This window comes from Staurois parvus, unplaced genomic scaffold (genome assembly GCF_062004578.1).
Source record: "Staurois parvus isolate SC_StPar_1 unplaced genomic scaffold, SC_StPar_1.0 ptg001133l, whole genome shotgun sequence".
NCBI lineage: Eukaryota > Metazoa > Chordata > Amphibia > Anura > Ranidae > Staurois > Staurois parvus.
This window is the reverse complement of record NW_028318929.1, coordinates 2,572,983-2,590,840: the sequence shown is the minus strand read 5'-3', so window position 1 is coordinate 2,590,840 and position 17,858 is coordinate 2,572,983. Positions and strand designations below refer to the sequence as shown.

The 17,858-nt window shown below is 38.3% G+C and overlaps 1 protein-coding gene across 1 annotated transcript in view; it reads right to left on the bottom strand.

Annotated features, from left to right (window-relative positions):
* LOC149439347 (uncharacterized) overlaps window positions 1-17,614 on the bottom strand; it is a 48,640-nt gene extending 31,026 nt beyond the window's left edge. Inside the window, exon 1 of the mRNA XM_089659159.1 lies at window positions 17,539-17,614. Coding sequence (XP_089515285.1) covers window positions 17,539-17,605 — 67 coding nt within the window. The 5' untranslated portion in view covers window positions 17,606-17,614. The remainder of the gene's footprint in view (window positions 1-17,538) is intronic.
* Window positions 17,615-17,858: the final 244 nt, after the last annotated feature.

Below are 17,858 nucleotides of genomic sequence, written 5' to 3'. Positions count from 1 at the left end.
CACGACAAATAGATAAGGAGAACTTTCGTAATGGGCATTGCAGACAGCCATGAAAACCTGAAAGTTGTTTGAATCCCTCTACACGCTATCTGAAACAAACAAAAGCTTTGCCTTCAGTTATAATTTAACCAATTCAATACCGGGCACTTTTGCACCTTCCTGCCCAGGCCATTTTTCAGGTTTCAGCGCTCTCACACTTTGAATGACAATTGCGCGGTCATACAACATTGTACCCAAACTAAAATTTTATCATTTTCTTCACACAACTAGAGCTTTCTTTTGGTGGTATTTCATCACCGCTGGGGTTTTTTTTTTTTTGCTAAATTAACAAAAAAAAGACCAAAAATTTTGAAAAAAACACACGTTTTTCTTTGTTTCTGTTATAAAAGTTTGCAAATAAATATTTGTTCTTCATAAATTTAAGCCAAGATGTATTCTACTACATGTCTTTGGTGAAAATAACCCAAATTAGGATGTATTATTTAGTTTGTAGGAAAGTTATAGAGTTCACAAACTATGGTATAGATCTGATTATTGATCAATCCTGAAGTACTGACAGACAATCTAATTTCTTGAGGTTCCAGAATGTCAGAACAGTACAGATATCCCCCAAATGACCCCTTTTTGCAGAGTAGACAGTCCGACGTACTTCATAAGAGGCATGGCGAGTTTTTTGAAGTTGTATTTTTTTTGTCATAATTTTTCGGAAAATTAAAAAATTTAAAAAATTTGTTTCACTATTTTTTTTTTTTACATATTGTCACCAGTGCAATACAGCGTCATCATATAACTGGCATGGCGGTGATCAGGGATACTGACTGGTGACAGTATGAAAAAAAAAAAATATATATATTTTTTTTTAAATTTTTTTCTTATTTATAAGATTTTTTTTTTCATATTTCACTGTGACCAAAGTAGTACAATGTTACCATAGTAACATTGTACTACTTTGGGGAAGTGATCAGTATTTTTTTTTTTTTTTTACACAATTTGCTTATAGCAAAGAATTACTTTGCTATAAGCAAGCATTTACCTGAATGACATCGATTCATTCAGGGGTTGTTTTTTTTTGTTTTTTTTTTGTGCTTAGCTGTGATTTGGCCACAGCTAATCACATGACATGTGCATGTGATTAGCTGTGACCATTCACAGCTAGACACTAATATACAATGGATGGCATGAATGAAGCCATCCATTGTATACAACTGTAATGTGACCTGCTGTGATTGGTCACAGCAGGTCACATGGTACCGGCAATGGGGGTCGATACTCAGATCAGTCATCGGCCGTGTCCGAGGTACACGGCCGGTGACAGATGCAAGAGTGCAATCTGCGCATGTGTGGGAGGACGCCATATGGCGTCCACCCGGAACGCTGATGACATTTGCCGGCTGCCATTCGGCCATAGGGTGGGCAGCAAATGGTTAATTTTGGACAAACAGTCAAATATACAAAGGACATGCTTAACCTATCAAAAGTTATTTCTGTACATCCAGTCCTGAAACTTACACAGCTCTGCCACACAGCACAGCCCTACCTGGTAGGGTAGGAGACCTGATTTTTCACTGCTGCAGTTTAGTAACACTTTCAGGTCTTACACCTTCCCCAGCCTATGAGAGGACAGTGAAGGAGAAGCAGCAGACTGATGAACTCATCTCTTTATCCTTCTGCTCTCAGTCCTATCAATATGTTCCTAGCTAACACATGTGCTGCTCCTCCCTTTCCCATTGTAAGTTATACTACACAAGGACTGTAAGAGGCAAATAGTAAGTCGCATTCAGATACTTACACTGCTTGGATTAATAAAAAATAGAAATAAATAATGCATTAATACATTTGGAACTGATCTTGTGTCTCTTTTGTATCTGCCTTTATCTGACGGGGTTAGAACTGCAATCCAAGTTTTTTTTGTTTGTTTTTTGTTTTTTTTTCTATTTCCGTCCTCATGAAGGAAAGTTATTTTATTTCACAAAAAGAAGAATTTAAATCACTTAACATAATCCTTCACAGCTGAGCTCTGCCTTTTATACATTTTATTAACATAAAATTATGTGGTGAATAAGGAGGTCTAAAAGTACCTAATTTATTTCTAATATTTTATGCAATAGCAACAATTTTATATTAATCATGCATAACAATATGAGAATACAATATATAATGCTGTGGGACTTAAAATGAAACACATCACATACAGATAATTGTATAATTAATACACTTGATTGGAAATGTATTAATCCATAGATGCAGATCTCATCACAGTAGAATCCAGTTAAATATAATATTGAACTGATTTGTAGTATATATAATATACAGTATCTACATAAAAAAATAATGCAATATAAATTCATTCATGGTTGTAATATTAAAGGAGAATACAGCCAAAGCTCTTTTGGCTGCACTTCTGTGGATCACAGGAGTGCAGTTCGTTCTGCACTCCTGTGACCTCCTTTTCAGCTGAAAGCAGGCTGAAGTCCGCCATTGGGTGACATCACTCGGCCAGTCCAGGCTGGGGAAAGAGCCCGACTTTAACCACTTGCCTACCAAGCACTTTTGCCCCCTTCCTGCCCAGGCCAATTTTCAGCTTTCAGCGCTGTCACACTTTGAATAACGATTGCGCAGTCATGTAACACTGTATACAAACAAACTTTTTTTTTATTTTTTTGAGACTGATAGAGCTTTTTTTTGGTGATATTTAATCACCACTGGGTGTTTTAATTTTTGCTAAACAAACTAAAAAGGACTGAAAATTTTGAAAAAATAAAAGTTTTTTCTTAGTTTCTGTAAATGTTTCTAAATAAGTAATTTTTCTCCACTGATGTGCACTAATGAGGCTGCACTGATGGGCACTGATAGGCAGCAATGATGAGGAGGCACTGATGGGCATTGTGAGGCATCACTGGTGGGCAATAACAGGAATCATTGATGGGCACTGAAAAGCAGCACTCATATATGGCACTGATAGGCAGCACTGGTGGGCACTGATAGGCAGCACTGATATGTGGCACTGACTGGTACTGATAGGTGGTTTAACAGAACCGAATCAGACTGCGCTTGTGTACTTCCGTTAGAATACCGCTTCCCCGTCCGAACACTGCCAACAGACACCACAGACGACCATACAAGACTAGACGACACCAGTCTTGAAGTAAACCAGGAGGTAGACTAGTTTATTTGAACACAGATACAAGATATATACACTCAGGGGTTAATCCCCTCCTCCTGCATAATGACACAGGGCAGGGTAATCTACATTCAGTAACAAAAGACACAGTCCCATCAGGAGGGAGGGCTGCTAGAGACCCCCCCCCCACTAAGCTAATACAAATAAACACATACATCCCATAATAGTTTGCTCCCAAGCCAGACACACAATAGAACAATGGGATGCAGCCACATAACATCAAACAATCAACAACCCCCCCACCCCAATATTAGGAGAGATCACCCTGTACCAGGCACAGGGTGATTTACACATAAGAGGGATATGGGGAGCTGAAACAGGGGTCTCTCCACCTCTTCAAAGTGAGCTGGATTCCATGCACCCCCCACCCAAAGTGACTCCCTTTACAGGCGGCACTGATTGGAACTGTTAGGCGGCACTGACGGGCACTGATGGGCGGCACTGATAGGCGGCACTGTTGGGCACTGATGGGCACTGATAGGCAGCACTAACTGGCACTGATAGGCAGCACTGAAAGGCATCTCTGATGTGGCATTGAAGGGCAATGACAAGTGGCAATTATGGGCACTGACAGTTGGCACTGATGGGGCTACACTGATCATCAGAGCACTGATGATCAGTGCCCTGATGATCAGTGTAGATGTCCCCTCTGAGTAATGATTGGATTGGACACAGCTGATCACATGATAGAGCAGACATCATCGGCTCTTTACTGGGATCAGTGATCTGCTGTGTCCCAGGGACACAACGCACCACCGATCGCCGCACGCCCCTGCGCAGCTAGAGTGGGAGGACATCATATGACATCCTCCTAGAACAAGAGAACTGCCGACTTATATGGCGTGCGGGAGGCAGTTAAAGTTGGGACCGCTGAGAGCCTGAGCCAGCTGCTCCCTCCCTCTCCACAGCCCAGTGATCCAGAGGGGGGGGGGCAGAACAGACAGCAGTGACTGCCAGTCACCAGCTGTCTGCTCACTGAGTTCCACCTAGGTTAGTATGATTGCAGGAAAAAAAAAAATTCCCATACTACCCTCTCAGCAGTTGGTCTGCCCTCCATTTGCCCCTCTGGTCCCCACAAGTCATACTGCCACAGCTCCTAGGGTAGACGTCCCCAGGAACCTTCACTTTCTAGTACTGCTATGCCCAATTTGGAGCTGATTTTTATCCAAATTTCTGAATAACAATAATAACGAATTTTATTAAAATCAGTTTAGTTTATTTGTTTTCTAATTAATTGCAAATTTTCAGAACGATTCAAAATTTATTGATCAATCCGAATTCTGTGTGAACAATGGTTGGTTGTTAAGGAGCAGGCCGGGAAGTTGGGCATCGCATCCTTAACAACTGATGACTCATCAGCTGTCAGTGGGTTTCCCCACTGACAGCTGAATGTAAACAAAATGAATGCTGGCAATGAAAAATAAAGGGGAAAAAAATGCGTGGAGTCCTCCCCTATCCATATCAGGCCATTCAGGTCTGGTATGGATTTTAAGAGGAACCCCATGGCAAGATTTTTTTTAAAAATGGCGTGGGGTCCCACCATAATCCTTACCAGACCCTTCGCTGAGCATGCAGTCTGGCAGGTCAAGGAAGGGGGGGATGAGCAAGCCACCCCCCCCTTTCTGAACCATACCAGGCCACATGCATGGGGGGTGCTTTGGGGTAAGGGGGGTACCCCTCATAGCACGACAAGGGCCTCTTCCCCACAACTCCGGGCTGTGTTTGCGGGGGTCTGCAGGTGGGGGGCTCATCGGAATCTGGAAGCCCCCCTGATCCCGCTTCCTCCCTTGTAAAGGAGTATTCACCAAAAAATTGGGCAAAAGCACAACAGTTTTTGGCAAGCCTTTTATTAAAAAAACAAAAAATAAATGTCCCCGAAGTAGATCCAAGGCCCTTCAGATCACTCTGGGTGACATTGCTACTGTTTAAGCTGATCTGGGCAGCTGATTCTTTTTCATACACTTACTTCATTGCTAGTCACTCTGCATACTAAGTGTGCCATTACCTGTGTTATTCAATTATTTTTATCCTCCTCTGTTACTCTTTTTTAAATATCATTTAAACAATATACTAAGTTTGCCTTTACATCTTGATGTAGTGCCTGTTCTATTAAGGCTCCATGTACACGGGACACTTCTGAACGATGGAAACTGACTGCTGGAAAACGTAGGTTAAAAAACATCTGTTTAGCTGTGTTTGCATACCACGTTTATGAGCGTTTGCGTTTAGAAGCGTTTTTTAAAGATAACCTAAGGAGACCTTCCAAAATGCCCAGAATGCACTGAAAAACAGTAAAAAAAATAACTATCTCAGACATTTCTGAGAGAAAGAGAGAGCAGAAGCAAAGAGAGCTATGTTTTTTTTGTGTTTGGATGTGTTCCAGCTCATTTCTGTGCAGAAATTATTGCAGCAGTGTCTAACATATTTTCTTTCATGCAAAACCTCAAAGTATGGTGTGCCAGGTCCATTTGAGTGCCAGGAAAACGCTTTGTATGCATTTTTCATGATGAAAAAAGGCTCTGGACAGCATCTAGAATTTTTTTTTAACTCTTCCATTTCCAAACACTTATAAACGTGGTTAGCCGCATTTACACACGTTTACAAGCGTTTGGTGCGCTGATAAAATCTAATCCTGAACGCAAGTTTGGTGCGTTCAAAAAAATGACTGTAAACTCATCTGCCTGTAAACGATGATGTGTACATGAACACATAGGAAAACATTAGGGAGAGTTCAGGGGCTGCTGAAAAAAATGCAGAAAAGCTCCTAAACGTGAGTTTATCAGCTGCAGTGTACATGGAGCCTTATTTTGTTGAAACATTTGAAGATGATCATTTGCTAGTCTAGGTATGTTACCAGTACCAATGATTGTTTCGAGTAGAGGGCATTGACAATATAGAAGGTTTTCAGTAAAGTGCAATAAGATCCAAAAACACATTACCCTGTATGCAGAGAAATTGAAAAATGATTGCCAAATATGCTACTATTAGTTGTTGGCTTGTCATCACACCAACACAATTTTTTTTTTTGTTGAATTCTCCTTCCCTCTTCACTTCTAAAAATTTGGCTTCTTCCATTCCACTTAAACAATATGGCTGGGTAAATCCTTCTAACATGGGAAGGTAGGTTGTGTCCCCCCTCAATGCTGCAAGATCTGCCTGATTCACGACTATGGAAAGATGAAAGTTCTATCTTATATTAAAACCAACCCAAGACTGCGGTTTAGCATAACTACTTCCAATCCATCGCAGAATTAGGGCAGAGGAAGTCAGTAGCCACACACTATAGAGTTTCAACATTAGAAAAGATAGTGTCATTACTGAGTATTTTGTGTTATTAGCTGTGATTGTGCATGATGCTTCGTGTCTGTGTATTCAGCCTGGGATGTCAGAAGGGCTGAGATTTTTTTGAAAGGGTCCAGGCCAGCAGAAAAGGATCTATGTCAACCTCCTTCGGGGGCATAGTACTACATAAAAATACACTAAAGTTAATTTGGTAGACACAAAACAATGTATTACCAAATTTTTGCTTAAATAAAAAAGATGAGGTTGTTTCATGCAAATAAATGCTCAACAAGTTAAGCCTTAAACTGTGCATGCCAATGAAACAGCAACAAAGTTTGTTAAACATGTCCATAGGTGATGCTTTAAAAGCCCTTACAGGTCATCGGTTTAGAGTTATAAATGATAACCCTAGAATTATTGCTCTCATTCTGGCACGTATAGAGATTTATAACGTGTACCATTTTCAAATGTAGGTGCGTATTAGTATATATGTGGAAGTGGGGGGCATTTCTGAGTACTTCAAGTAAGCTATTAGGGATTAGCAGAGTGATTTTGGTAAAACTGATTTTACAGCTAAATGTAAAACTGATTTTACACAGTTGAAATTCATAGTTTCTCTCTTTTTACTGCTGAGGCAGAAAAAAAATGAAAACCCTTTTTTTACATACATTGTTTTTTTTTGGGGGGGGGGGTGTATTTAGGGTAGTTAACTTATACTATTTGGTGTTTATTGCACTTTGCATTGTTGATACTTTTTGTTTTTATTCATTTTTATTTTTGAAATCCAAAGCAGACTGTGAAATGATGTGTCTTTTTCCTTGTACATGCGGTGGTAAGCTCAAGAAAACCTTGGATTTACGACATCTCTGCATGACCGCATGGTATTGTTATAATTTATTATGTTGTGACTTTGGAAAAATATGTAAGATGGAACCTAAGGACAACAGAGCAAACAAAGAGAAATTATAATATTGCCAGGAAAAGGTTGTCTTTTTAGAACATGAAACTGAAGCTCTTACACAAAAAGTAACAAGCCATTGAGATATTTCATGCAAGCTGGACCCAGTAATGACAGGTTCACCCAGCTATATCAGAGCAGTAGCCATATGCAAGGTGCTACTACATAAAGGTAGACATTATTTTGGTCAATTGTTCACTTTTAATGCGCCCACATTTTGTGCAGCAATTGTTGTAAACAGCCCAATTAAATATTTGTCAAAAGCAAGGTTCACAAATTATGAATTTACATTGTTATTTATGTACAAAAAAGAACAATGAAAAGGCGTACCATTGAACCCAGCCACTTTATTGCCTACATTGGAGGAAGCTGGAGACAAAGACAAATCACATGTTAAATTGATGTTGTAGGAATCAGCTGCTGTGAGCCTAGTGAGGAGACACTCCCTGAAGACCCAGATATTTGATTTTTTTGTAGATTTGATCCCAGTTTTATACCAAGGATGGCTAGACTAATACTGAATATGCAGTTATCACCCAGAAAGACACTCTGTATTTAGGTGTCCGTTTATGAACCAGCAGTAATAGATCGCTGCTCAGTTCTCCGGCATTCTCAGGAGAACACAGTTCTCCTGTGAATGCCGTTTATGAAGCATATGTAGATCAGTTCTCCAAACGAAGGGAGAACGGTCTACAAACGCTGTAAAACAGCTGATTTTACTATAATCTCGCGAGATTACAGTAAAAGATCAGTTTACTAAGCAGAGGTAAATTATCGCTGCTTAGTTTGCGGTCCCTCCGATTCTCCAGCTCTGGGCTGGAGAATCTGGACGGAGAACACAGATCTCCAGAGAAGGGCTGAACATATTCTCCTGGGTGTCATAAACTGTGAATGACCAGAGAATAGCTGTGATCCTCTGAATCGCAGCTATTCTGTGTGTCATAAACGGACACTTTAGAGTCAATGCATTCTTCTTCTCCAGCTCAAGAAGCAGAGCTCCGTGCTTTAGCAAAGCCTGAAAGCTATCAAAAGAATGTACATTTATATAGATAGTAGAGAATTAGAGAGCTTTTGGGATGGTTTTTGTTCCATTTGAAGGGCTAAAAGTTTTTTTACTTCAGCAAGTAAAGCAATCAAGTGAGCTAAGTTAATTGATTGGCTGTCTTCAACCTTCCAGCTTCTTGCTGAGGTAGCCATACTAACACTAACACATTGGAAGCAGACTAGGCAACCAAGAATGCTGCATTACAGCCCTGGACACTTACTGAGTCTGTACAACTCACAGATTCCACTCTATTTCTGGCCCAGTACAGATGGGATAAATAATTAAACCTTGAGGACCCTAGAACATGTGGTCCATAGTGGGGTGGGGGGCAACTTCTTATGAAACAGGAATTTGAAAAGAGGTCTGCCAGCCATTCTTTTTTTTTTTTCTTTCAGCTTGACACATGGACCATGTCACCTGTCAGAAGCAGTTATGGCTGCCGTAGTAAATGAGCCTGGTATAGTGCCAGGGTTCACCACAGTTGTTTTTTAATATGCCACTTCTTGTTTTACCTGTTACCAAAGATGTTACCAAAAACTGAACATCCCTTCCAGAGATTACAAAAGGATATATCCAGATGCCCAAGTCCGGATCTTACGAGTATGCACTGGTCTGTATGGACAAGATTTCTGAATAGCCAGAAGTTTGGCCAGTGGCAAATACTACTGCAAAGGCTACAGTAGAGCGTTATCAGAAGTGATTGTAAGTACAGAGTCCCAAAAGCTACAGAGAGTAACAGAAGAACTTGTCGTATAGGAGGATCCTTACAAGAGGTTTGAGGTTTTATTTTACACCCCTCACCATGCACAATATAGTGGGGAAAGTAAAGTAACTACTAAGAAATGTCAGAAACTAGAAAATTATGACCTGAATGTCCCCTAAGGGAATATGTGGACTCTCTCCCTATGAGATTTTGTTTGGAAGTGTGTTGCTCACTTGCTTATATCTTTCTTAGGAGCTGAAGTCCTCCTCTGGGATCTCAGAGAATGTTGCTGATCTCTTAGGGTTTTTGACAAACTAATTTATGTTGTTTCTCCCCAAATTCCAGATCCTAACAGTTTGGAAGGATCTCACAAACTAAAGCCAGGTGACTTGTTGATTGTTAAGAGACATTTATACTAATATATACAGTATATAGGAAATGATTAGAGACACAGTACAGCACAGACATCTATTTCATGTACAGTTTACAAAACATGAAGAAGTCACCTGGATACACACTCGCAAAAATGACTAAATGAAATTATCTCTGTGTTTACTTTGGTTTCTTCTTGGAATCACAGTCTGGGGTACTATTTATTCAAATGATTTAATAAATATATTAGTAAGCAGGGGCTGACTGACAACTCATGGGGCCCCCGGGCAATAGGGATCATGGGGCCCCTGTGTCCTTGCCCAAACTCAAAAAAGCCTATGAAAAAGGTACCAGGGGCATCTCATGGGGCCCCTACTGACCCCGGGCCCTCGGGCAGTGCCCGAGTTTCCAAATGATCAGTCCGCCCCTGTTAGTAAGGGATATATGTATATTTAATGTGCTTTGAAAAGTAGTTTAGCCATGTTGAAGTCATATTGTCTTATATATTTTATTTATTTCAGGTACTTATATAGCACCGTCAATTTATGCAGCGCTTTACAAATATATTGTACATTCACATCAGTCCCTAACCTTCAAGGGGTGTACAATCTAAAGTCCCTAACTCACATTCATACATACACATACTAGGGACAATTTAGAGAGGATCAATTAACCTACCAGCATATCTTTGGAGTGTGGGAGGAAACCAGACTACCCGGAGAGACCCATGCAGGCACAGAGAGAACATGCAAGCTCCAGGCAGGTGGTGCCATGGTTGGGATTGCCAAGTGGAAGTGCTACCATTTAGCCACTGTGCTGTCCGCATTTTATGTAGAATTGTCTGTGTTTAACTATGCTGGTAAGTTAGCATGTCCACAATTAAGCTACAAGGGCATTCTGGCCACAGGATCTGAGTGTACAGCCAATTGCTCTGTAAATGTTTCTTATCAATCATTTGTTTTTTATGTAGGTTTTAGTCACAATAAAGGGTCATTTTGTAATGATATAGCTGCTCTCTGCTATTAGATTCTCCCCAGTGGAATTTGCCTCCTAGACCAGGACTAGTTCCGCCTAAATGTAAGGAGGTTCCAGGGTTAAAGGTGACAGTAGGTGTGGTCTGTGATCAAAATCTAAAATATTGATCAAAAGAGGGAAGATTGTAAAGGAAATTTGTAAATTCTGTATAAAATTGTATTTTATTTTGTATGCTTTGCCTAAGCATTGTACACGGCACTCCTTGTGCACACAGCACTAATAATGTTTTCATTGCGTTTGCATTCCTGCAGTCCTGATTAAAAATGAGCCTGCCTATGTAATGCCCCTCGTTACCATAAAAGTATGATTGTAATATTAATGTGATACCTAATCATGTGTATTAAAAAACTTCAAATGCGCTGAATAAACAGAACAGTGATTTGGAAAGATGCTGAGTGTATCTTTTTGTGTCTGTTCCCTACTGCAGTAGTTATTCATTTTGAACACTATTCAATAAGAGGATAGGAGTGGCCTATCTATAACATTTCAGTATTAATGCCCAGAACAGAAGGCTGCATAATATCAATAAGCAATACTTTATATTTGTGTGAATAATAAAACATACATAGTTTTTCTAACCACTTGCCAGCTGGCCAATGGTAATTTTGTTGCTGGCCGATGGCTTGAGCAGACACCGTGACGAACCTGTACATCGCCCCTCTCACTGGGGTGCGCAGTGGCACAATGTGCAACCACTGTGTCCACCAGACGCATTGTTAGAATCAGAGCGCTGTGAGCAGCCCAAATTCCACGTGATCGCTATACAATCTTATGACAGCTACTAAACAACATTCATGAATGGAATCCATTCATGACATTATGGTTTATTACTGTATGTGATCCATGATTGGTCACTAGTGATCACATGATATCTGGGCCAATAACAGCACCCTGTACCATGTAATAACTGTGGCCAATCGCCTTCACAATAGTAAAAAAAAAAAAAAGCCATTCATGACAGTCCAAACGATTTCTGTTACAGCGATCATCAAAAATAAAAAATTCCTGATCATCCCCCCCAGAGTAGTACAGTGTCACTATGGTGACAATTAACTACTCTGATGAAAGTACACAAAAACATTTTTTAAAAAAGATTTTTAAAAATTAATCAGAATTTTTTTTTGGTTTACATACTTTCACCAGTCATATGATGATGCTGTGCTGTACTTCACTGAAGACAGTATGTTAAAAAGAAAAGCAAAAAGTTATTTAATTTTTTCATTTTACAAAAATTACAACTTGCCATGCCTCTTACTAAATACCTCAGGCTGTCTACTTTTCAAAAAGGAGTCCTTTGAGGGGTATTTGTATTGTCCTGGAACTTTAGGGCCTCACGAGATGAGACAGGCAGGATTGATCAATTTTTCAATGTATATACCATAGTTTATAGAGTCTATAACTTTCATATAGACTAAATAATATACACTGCTTTGTGTTTTTACTAAAAAAAAGTAGCAGACTAAATTGTGGCCTCAATTTATAAAGAAAGATTATTTGTTTGCAAAAGTTTAAAGCAGAAACTAAGAAATACTTGTTTTTGTTCAACTTGTTCCTTTTTTTTTAGTTTAAATAGCAAAAAAAACCCAGTGGTCATTAAATACCACCAAAGGAAAAGCTCTATTTTTGTGGAAAAATTATATACATTTCATTTGCGTACAGTGTTGCATGACTGCGCAGTTGCCAGTTGAAGTAGCACAGTGCTGATTAGCAAAAAATGCCTTGATCATGCAGGGGAAAAAAACCTTTCTGGAGGTCAAGTCATGGCCTTTAGAAATAAAGAAAATACATGCAAGTTCACTACACATTCCCTAGACATATATACTCACTTTTAAGAGGACTATATACAGTAATAGAACGTTTTTAGAATGGCTGACAAAGCTATAATTTTTTCTCACTTTCTCAAACTGTTTTAACACTAAGAGTATTTTCAGCATTGTCAACACGACACAAAAACCTCGCCCTGTATTTTAATTTGGTATCTATGACTAGAAAATTTGCAGACAAAATAATATAGACCTTAAGGCCTTTTATTGTTTTATAAACATTATTTTTTATATCTTGAACACACATACATACATTTTTAATTAATTCATATCCTAATCACAAAAGTCTATAGGATCATATTATTGTGGCTGTATCTCAATTCTAGTTTTACATTTGATCTACAGTTAGTTTTAAAAACATGTTCTCTTTTAAAATACTTTCAGATGTCTAAAGCATTTTCTTTTACTCTTGATTTAGGACATAAAAATCCACTTGGTTATTCCTTTTACTAGAATGTGCTGCTTAATTTATTTTAATTATACTGACACAAATAATTGTTACTAAAAAAGTTACATTGGATTAATTGAAACATTGTTAGTAACTATAATGGTGTTCCTCCAAAAATAAACCAAACGCAAGACACCCAGTTGTTGTACACTTCATTAAAGGATAACAATTACAGTGCATATGAAATTTAACCCCTTCACGCCTAATCAACGCCTAAGCACAATTTTGACCTGTGTTAGTAAAACACTACAAATCATCACAACTACTTTGTACATCCAAGTCAATTATACCTTTTTTTCAGGACAAATTTTCCATTTAGCTGTGTTTCTTGTTACTACCATAACCTACCACCAAAGAACAACCCAAAATAATTTTTCCAGCTCTTTTGACGATTGCAGTGATACCTTATTATGTGTATGTTATTTATTGTTTGTACCCACAGTACAGCCCAGAACCAATAGTGCGCACTTAGTATTTAATTTTTATTTTTTTTTGGGGGGGGGGGTTGCCTAAAACACACTGACACCAATAAAAAAAAATCCTGACCTTTGAACTTGACCTTTGGCCCTGACCTTGACCCAAAACCTAACCCTGGCACTGAACTAGATCAAACCTTGATCTAGGTATTTTTTCTTTTTTTCTTTTTTAATATTTATTTATCTTTTTTTTTTTTTCACCAGTTTTTTTTTCTCTATGCAAGGAGATAAAGAGATACAATATATCTTTTATCCATTCAGAGAAAAAAAAAAAAACAAGGGGGGTGGGCTGTACAGTGACTGATCACTGTAATAGCCAATCAGAGTGCTCCGATCTTTACAACGGGACCCGGGGATCTCAGTGACCCCCCCTGTCTTTGTGCTGGGAGCATGCTGTGCAGTGCAGTGCGCTCCCAGCACAAAGCCAGGTATGCAAATATGCTGCCCCACAGAAAAAAGCCCAGTTCTGTGAGGCCACATATTTGTATTACGTCGGCGTGAAAGGGTTGATATCAAAGGTAAATTAGATTAATCCAGATGGTGTGTCACACCCACTGAGTATATAATCATATAAACAATTTGTATTCATCCATTAATATACCTAGTATGAAAAAATTGGCATTTGTAGTGTGAGGGAAAATGGAAGTCATTTTTTCTATCAAACATTTAGTTTTGATGAAGTAGATATACTGAATGTATATTTTATTAGAAGTCCTATTGTGTAACAGCTGTATTTCTTGTATTAGAATGCTATTTACACCTCCAGCTGGGAAGACCTGTTCCCCCAAAGAGCAGCGGGAAGTGACAAGATTGTGTTGAATGACCACTATCGCCTCAATAATTCCAGCAAACAAAGGATGGAGCTTCAATGAAAGTCAGATAGCTAGGTTCCCACCCATCTTAGGACGTATAAATTGTTGTATTAGATTTCTCAGCTGGTTAGAGCACTACTTTTGAATCCAACACTATGCACTCTCGGCATGAAGGTCTAGCAACATGCTTGTATAATAAACACATCTATTTTTCAATCTGGCTTCAGCAATCAAAGTGTTACTGAAACCCATGAGTTTTGGGTTTCCCCGTTAATTGTGTATCAACCTGGGGAAGAGACTAGCCCTTAGCTTACCATGTTTCGTAGAACCAAGCTAGAACAGATGAAATGTCTAAACATGCTGGAGTGCTGGAAGGCACCACAATTATTTTTCTGCTGGATGAGCGCCAAGACCCTCCAGATAAATTGAAGAAGAAAAAAGCACCAACTATCCACACATGGGTTCCAATTTTCTAGTCCAGATTAGGATGGAGTAAAGATCAACCAGAAGTAACAGATCATTAATTGGGCAGGTGCAAACCATAAAAGTATACCAGCTATGGTGTCCGTTTATCATGCAGCGGTAAATGACCGCTGCTCAGTTCTCCAGCATTCTCAGAGGAGAGAGTTCTAATCTGAATGCCTTTTTATGAAGCGGTGTAGATCACTTCTCCGAATGAAGGAAGAAGGGATCTACAAACGCTTTGAAGGCTGGAAAATGGCTGCGTTTACTATAATCTTGCGAGATTACAGTAAGAGATCTTTCAAACACCGTTTACTAAGCAGAGGTAAATTACCGCTGCTTCGTTTGCGGTTCCCCCCATTCTCCAGCTCTGGGCTAGAGAAACTGGAGAGAGAACACAGATCGCCAGTGAAGGGCTGACATTGCTCCTTCATTCACTGGCCCTCTATGTGCTGAAATGATCAGCGGAAAACATGTTCTCCACTGTTCATCTCTGTTTCCTAAACCACTAATGATCGGAGATCAGCAACGATCCTCAGGATCGCTGCTGATCTCTGTTTCATAAAAGGACACCTATGTCTTCAGGAGAACAGATGAGATGTATGATATGAAATGTCTAAGCCACCACAACTATTTGTCTGCTTGACAAGTGCCAAGACCCTCCAGATAAATTGAAGAAGAAAAAAGCACCAACTATCCACACATGGGATTCAATTTTCTAGTCCACATTAGGATGGAGTAAGGACCAACCAGAAGTAGCAGGTCCTTAACTGGGCAGGTGCAAACCATAAAAGTATACACTACAAATGAGGGAAATACTAGGGAGTTCCTCTATATATAACACCAACATTGGTATTGTTGGTATATATAGAGCAAATACCTGATTATTTATTTATTTATTTATTTATTTATTTCATATTTTCCTCCTCCCGGGTGCCTTAAAAGTCTGCTAGGTGCATTATTTTTGTTTCTTTGTCCTCTTGAATTTGGATGTGACGCCCTGCTTACATTTAAGCCCCCTTTTTTCTTTTTTCTATTACAAAAAATAAACCAAAACAAAGTTCAACTTTATGCTTAGTGTGAATTAGAGAGATAAGAAAAAAATTTCCACTACTCTAGGCAGGTTGATAAATTTAAAACACTGCTACGCTATGCTCTATTAAATTTAGCCACACTTTTTTTTATTATTATAATAAAACCATCTTCTGCATTTTAATTTAACTTCTCATTTTGAATTTTGTAAGAGGAATATACAAACAAGTATCTGATGGCTGCACATCCAGGAAAATCAGCTGGAGCTATGACTAAGCTTTAATGGAGTGAAACGAGTTAGCTGGAGTCCTGTATCCTGTCATATTTGTGGAATATGCTATAAGATGAAATAAATGTGATTTTACTGGATGTGCGGCCATCGGATGTTTGTTTGTATATTGGAGTATTCTGCGGACAGAACCAGCACCTGGGATTTAGTGTGTGTATGGTAGTGGAAGAGGGAACCAACCTGGAGCAGTGTTTTTTGTTTTTTTTTGTCTATCCCATAAGAGGAATCTGTTTTTTTTTTAGATATTATAGCTGAAACTCCTTATCCCTTTGAGGACCAAGGGACGTATTTGTCCCATGTTTTTAATTGCTTGTATCATCTGATTAAGAACTTAAAACTCTTCTTTTTTTTTTGGTTTGAGTCAAAATATTAGTTTTTATCAACAAACAACAAATGGATCTAGCTTTTTGCTAATTATATCATGAAATGGCTTAGTTACAGCAACTGTAGTGTACGAACTTTAAAAACAAAAAAATTGATTCTTTTGGCGTTCCAAAATCTTACGGTCCTCAAAGGGTTAAGAAATCATGTTCACATGTACAAAATAAAATATGTGATTATATCTAGTAATAATGTGGATCCAATCATTTGCAGATTAGCAATTTTTGTGTTTACAAGATGCACTTTTTTGGTACATTAGAATCAACTACTAGCCATCCATCCTCATGATTACATTTTATTTATGTTTGTAGATTAAAACATAATAAATATAATTCTGCACACTGACATTTCATAAAACTAAAAAAATTGCCTGCAGGTAATTTTGTAAAATATTATCCTCCATCAGCCAGTTAGGATAAAGAGAACTTTAAGTATTTGTTTTTTTACCATGGAGTCTTTCAACTTGCAGACCTTTTTATAAATACCTCAACTGGCCATTAACATAGTCAATTGTTTGTTACAAAAAAACTTTCCAGATTCAAAATGAAATCTTTTCAAATTAGCAAGCCAAATTTAAATGTAGTTGTGTGAAGAACGTCACTTCTAAATGGAAACAGACTTTGAAAAGGCATGTTTTTATAAAGCAGTTAATGTGATTTTCTCTGAATTTGCCCTGGTGATTAATCAGTTACTGTCTTTTTAAATGCATGCACCAAAAAAGTTCTCTATCTGTGCTTTTTGTGTGAATGCAATATTCATTGCTTATTAAATATGCCCAGTAATAACACATTGATACTTTTATTTTTACTTTACTATAACTGAGAAAATGTGAGCGTTTAGATTTTGATTGTAGTATACATATAATTTTTCTGTGGCACAAGTTTTAATATATTTTGAGAGTTTGAACTATTTTTAAAATGTTCATCCAACCAATACTTTCACATATAAGAGTATAAAATAAAAACACTTTACCAAACTCTGCCTTTATGAATTTTGCCTTTATAACCTAGAAACAAGTTTCTGAAAAAAAACTTTTGGCAAATAAGTGAGTTTAAAATGTGTTATCGAAACCGACCCAATAATTATTAATTATAAACAATTCAAAAAATACAATTTTCTGAAAGTATTCCAGTCTATTCAGTGCAAGCAAGTTCAGTGTCTATACAAGAAAATATGCAAGTGTCAGGTTTTTGATCCGTAATTTTGAACCAAACCTCTAATAATAAAATCCATCCTTACCGGTTAGCAGAATCAGATTGAGGAGGATAAGAAGAGAATGTATGGTACAATACCACAGAACCGTCATTTTGTTGGTCATAACATTAACTAAAAAGCTATATTCTGGTGATTTTACTCATAAAGCCACTTTACAAATCTCCTCCCAAAGTCACTGCCCCATTCTCTCTGCTGCATAAGTCATGGAAAGTGTGGTTAAACCTACAGCTCTATGCACAGAGTGCAAGATCTCCAAAAACATATTATGAATATTTGTGATTGCTACATAGAAAAATGTAATGAAAATACTGCCTGTGAAGGTTCTTATGTATCCAGATCATGGA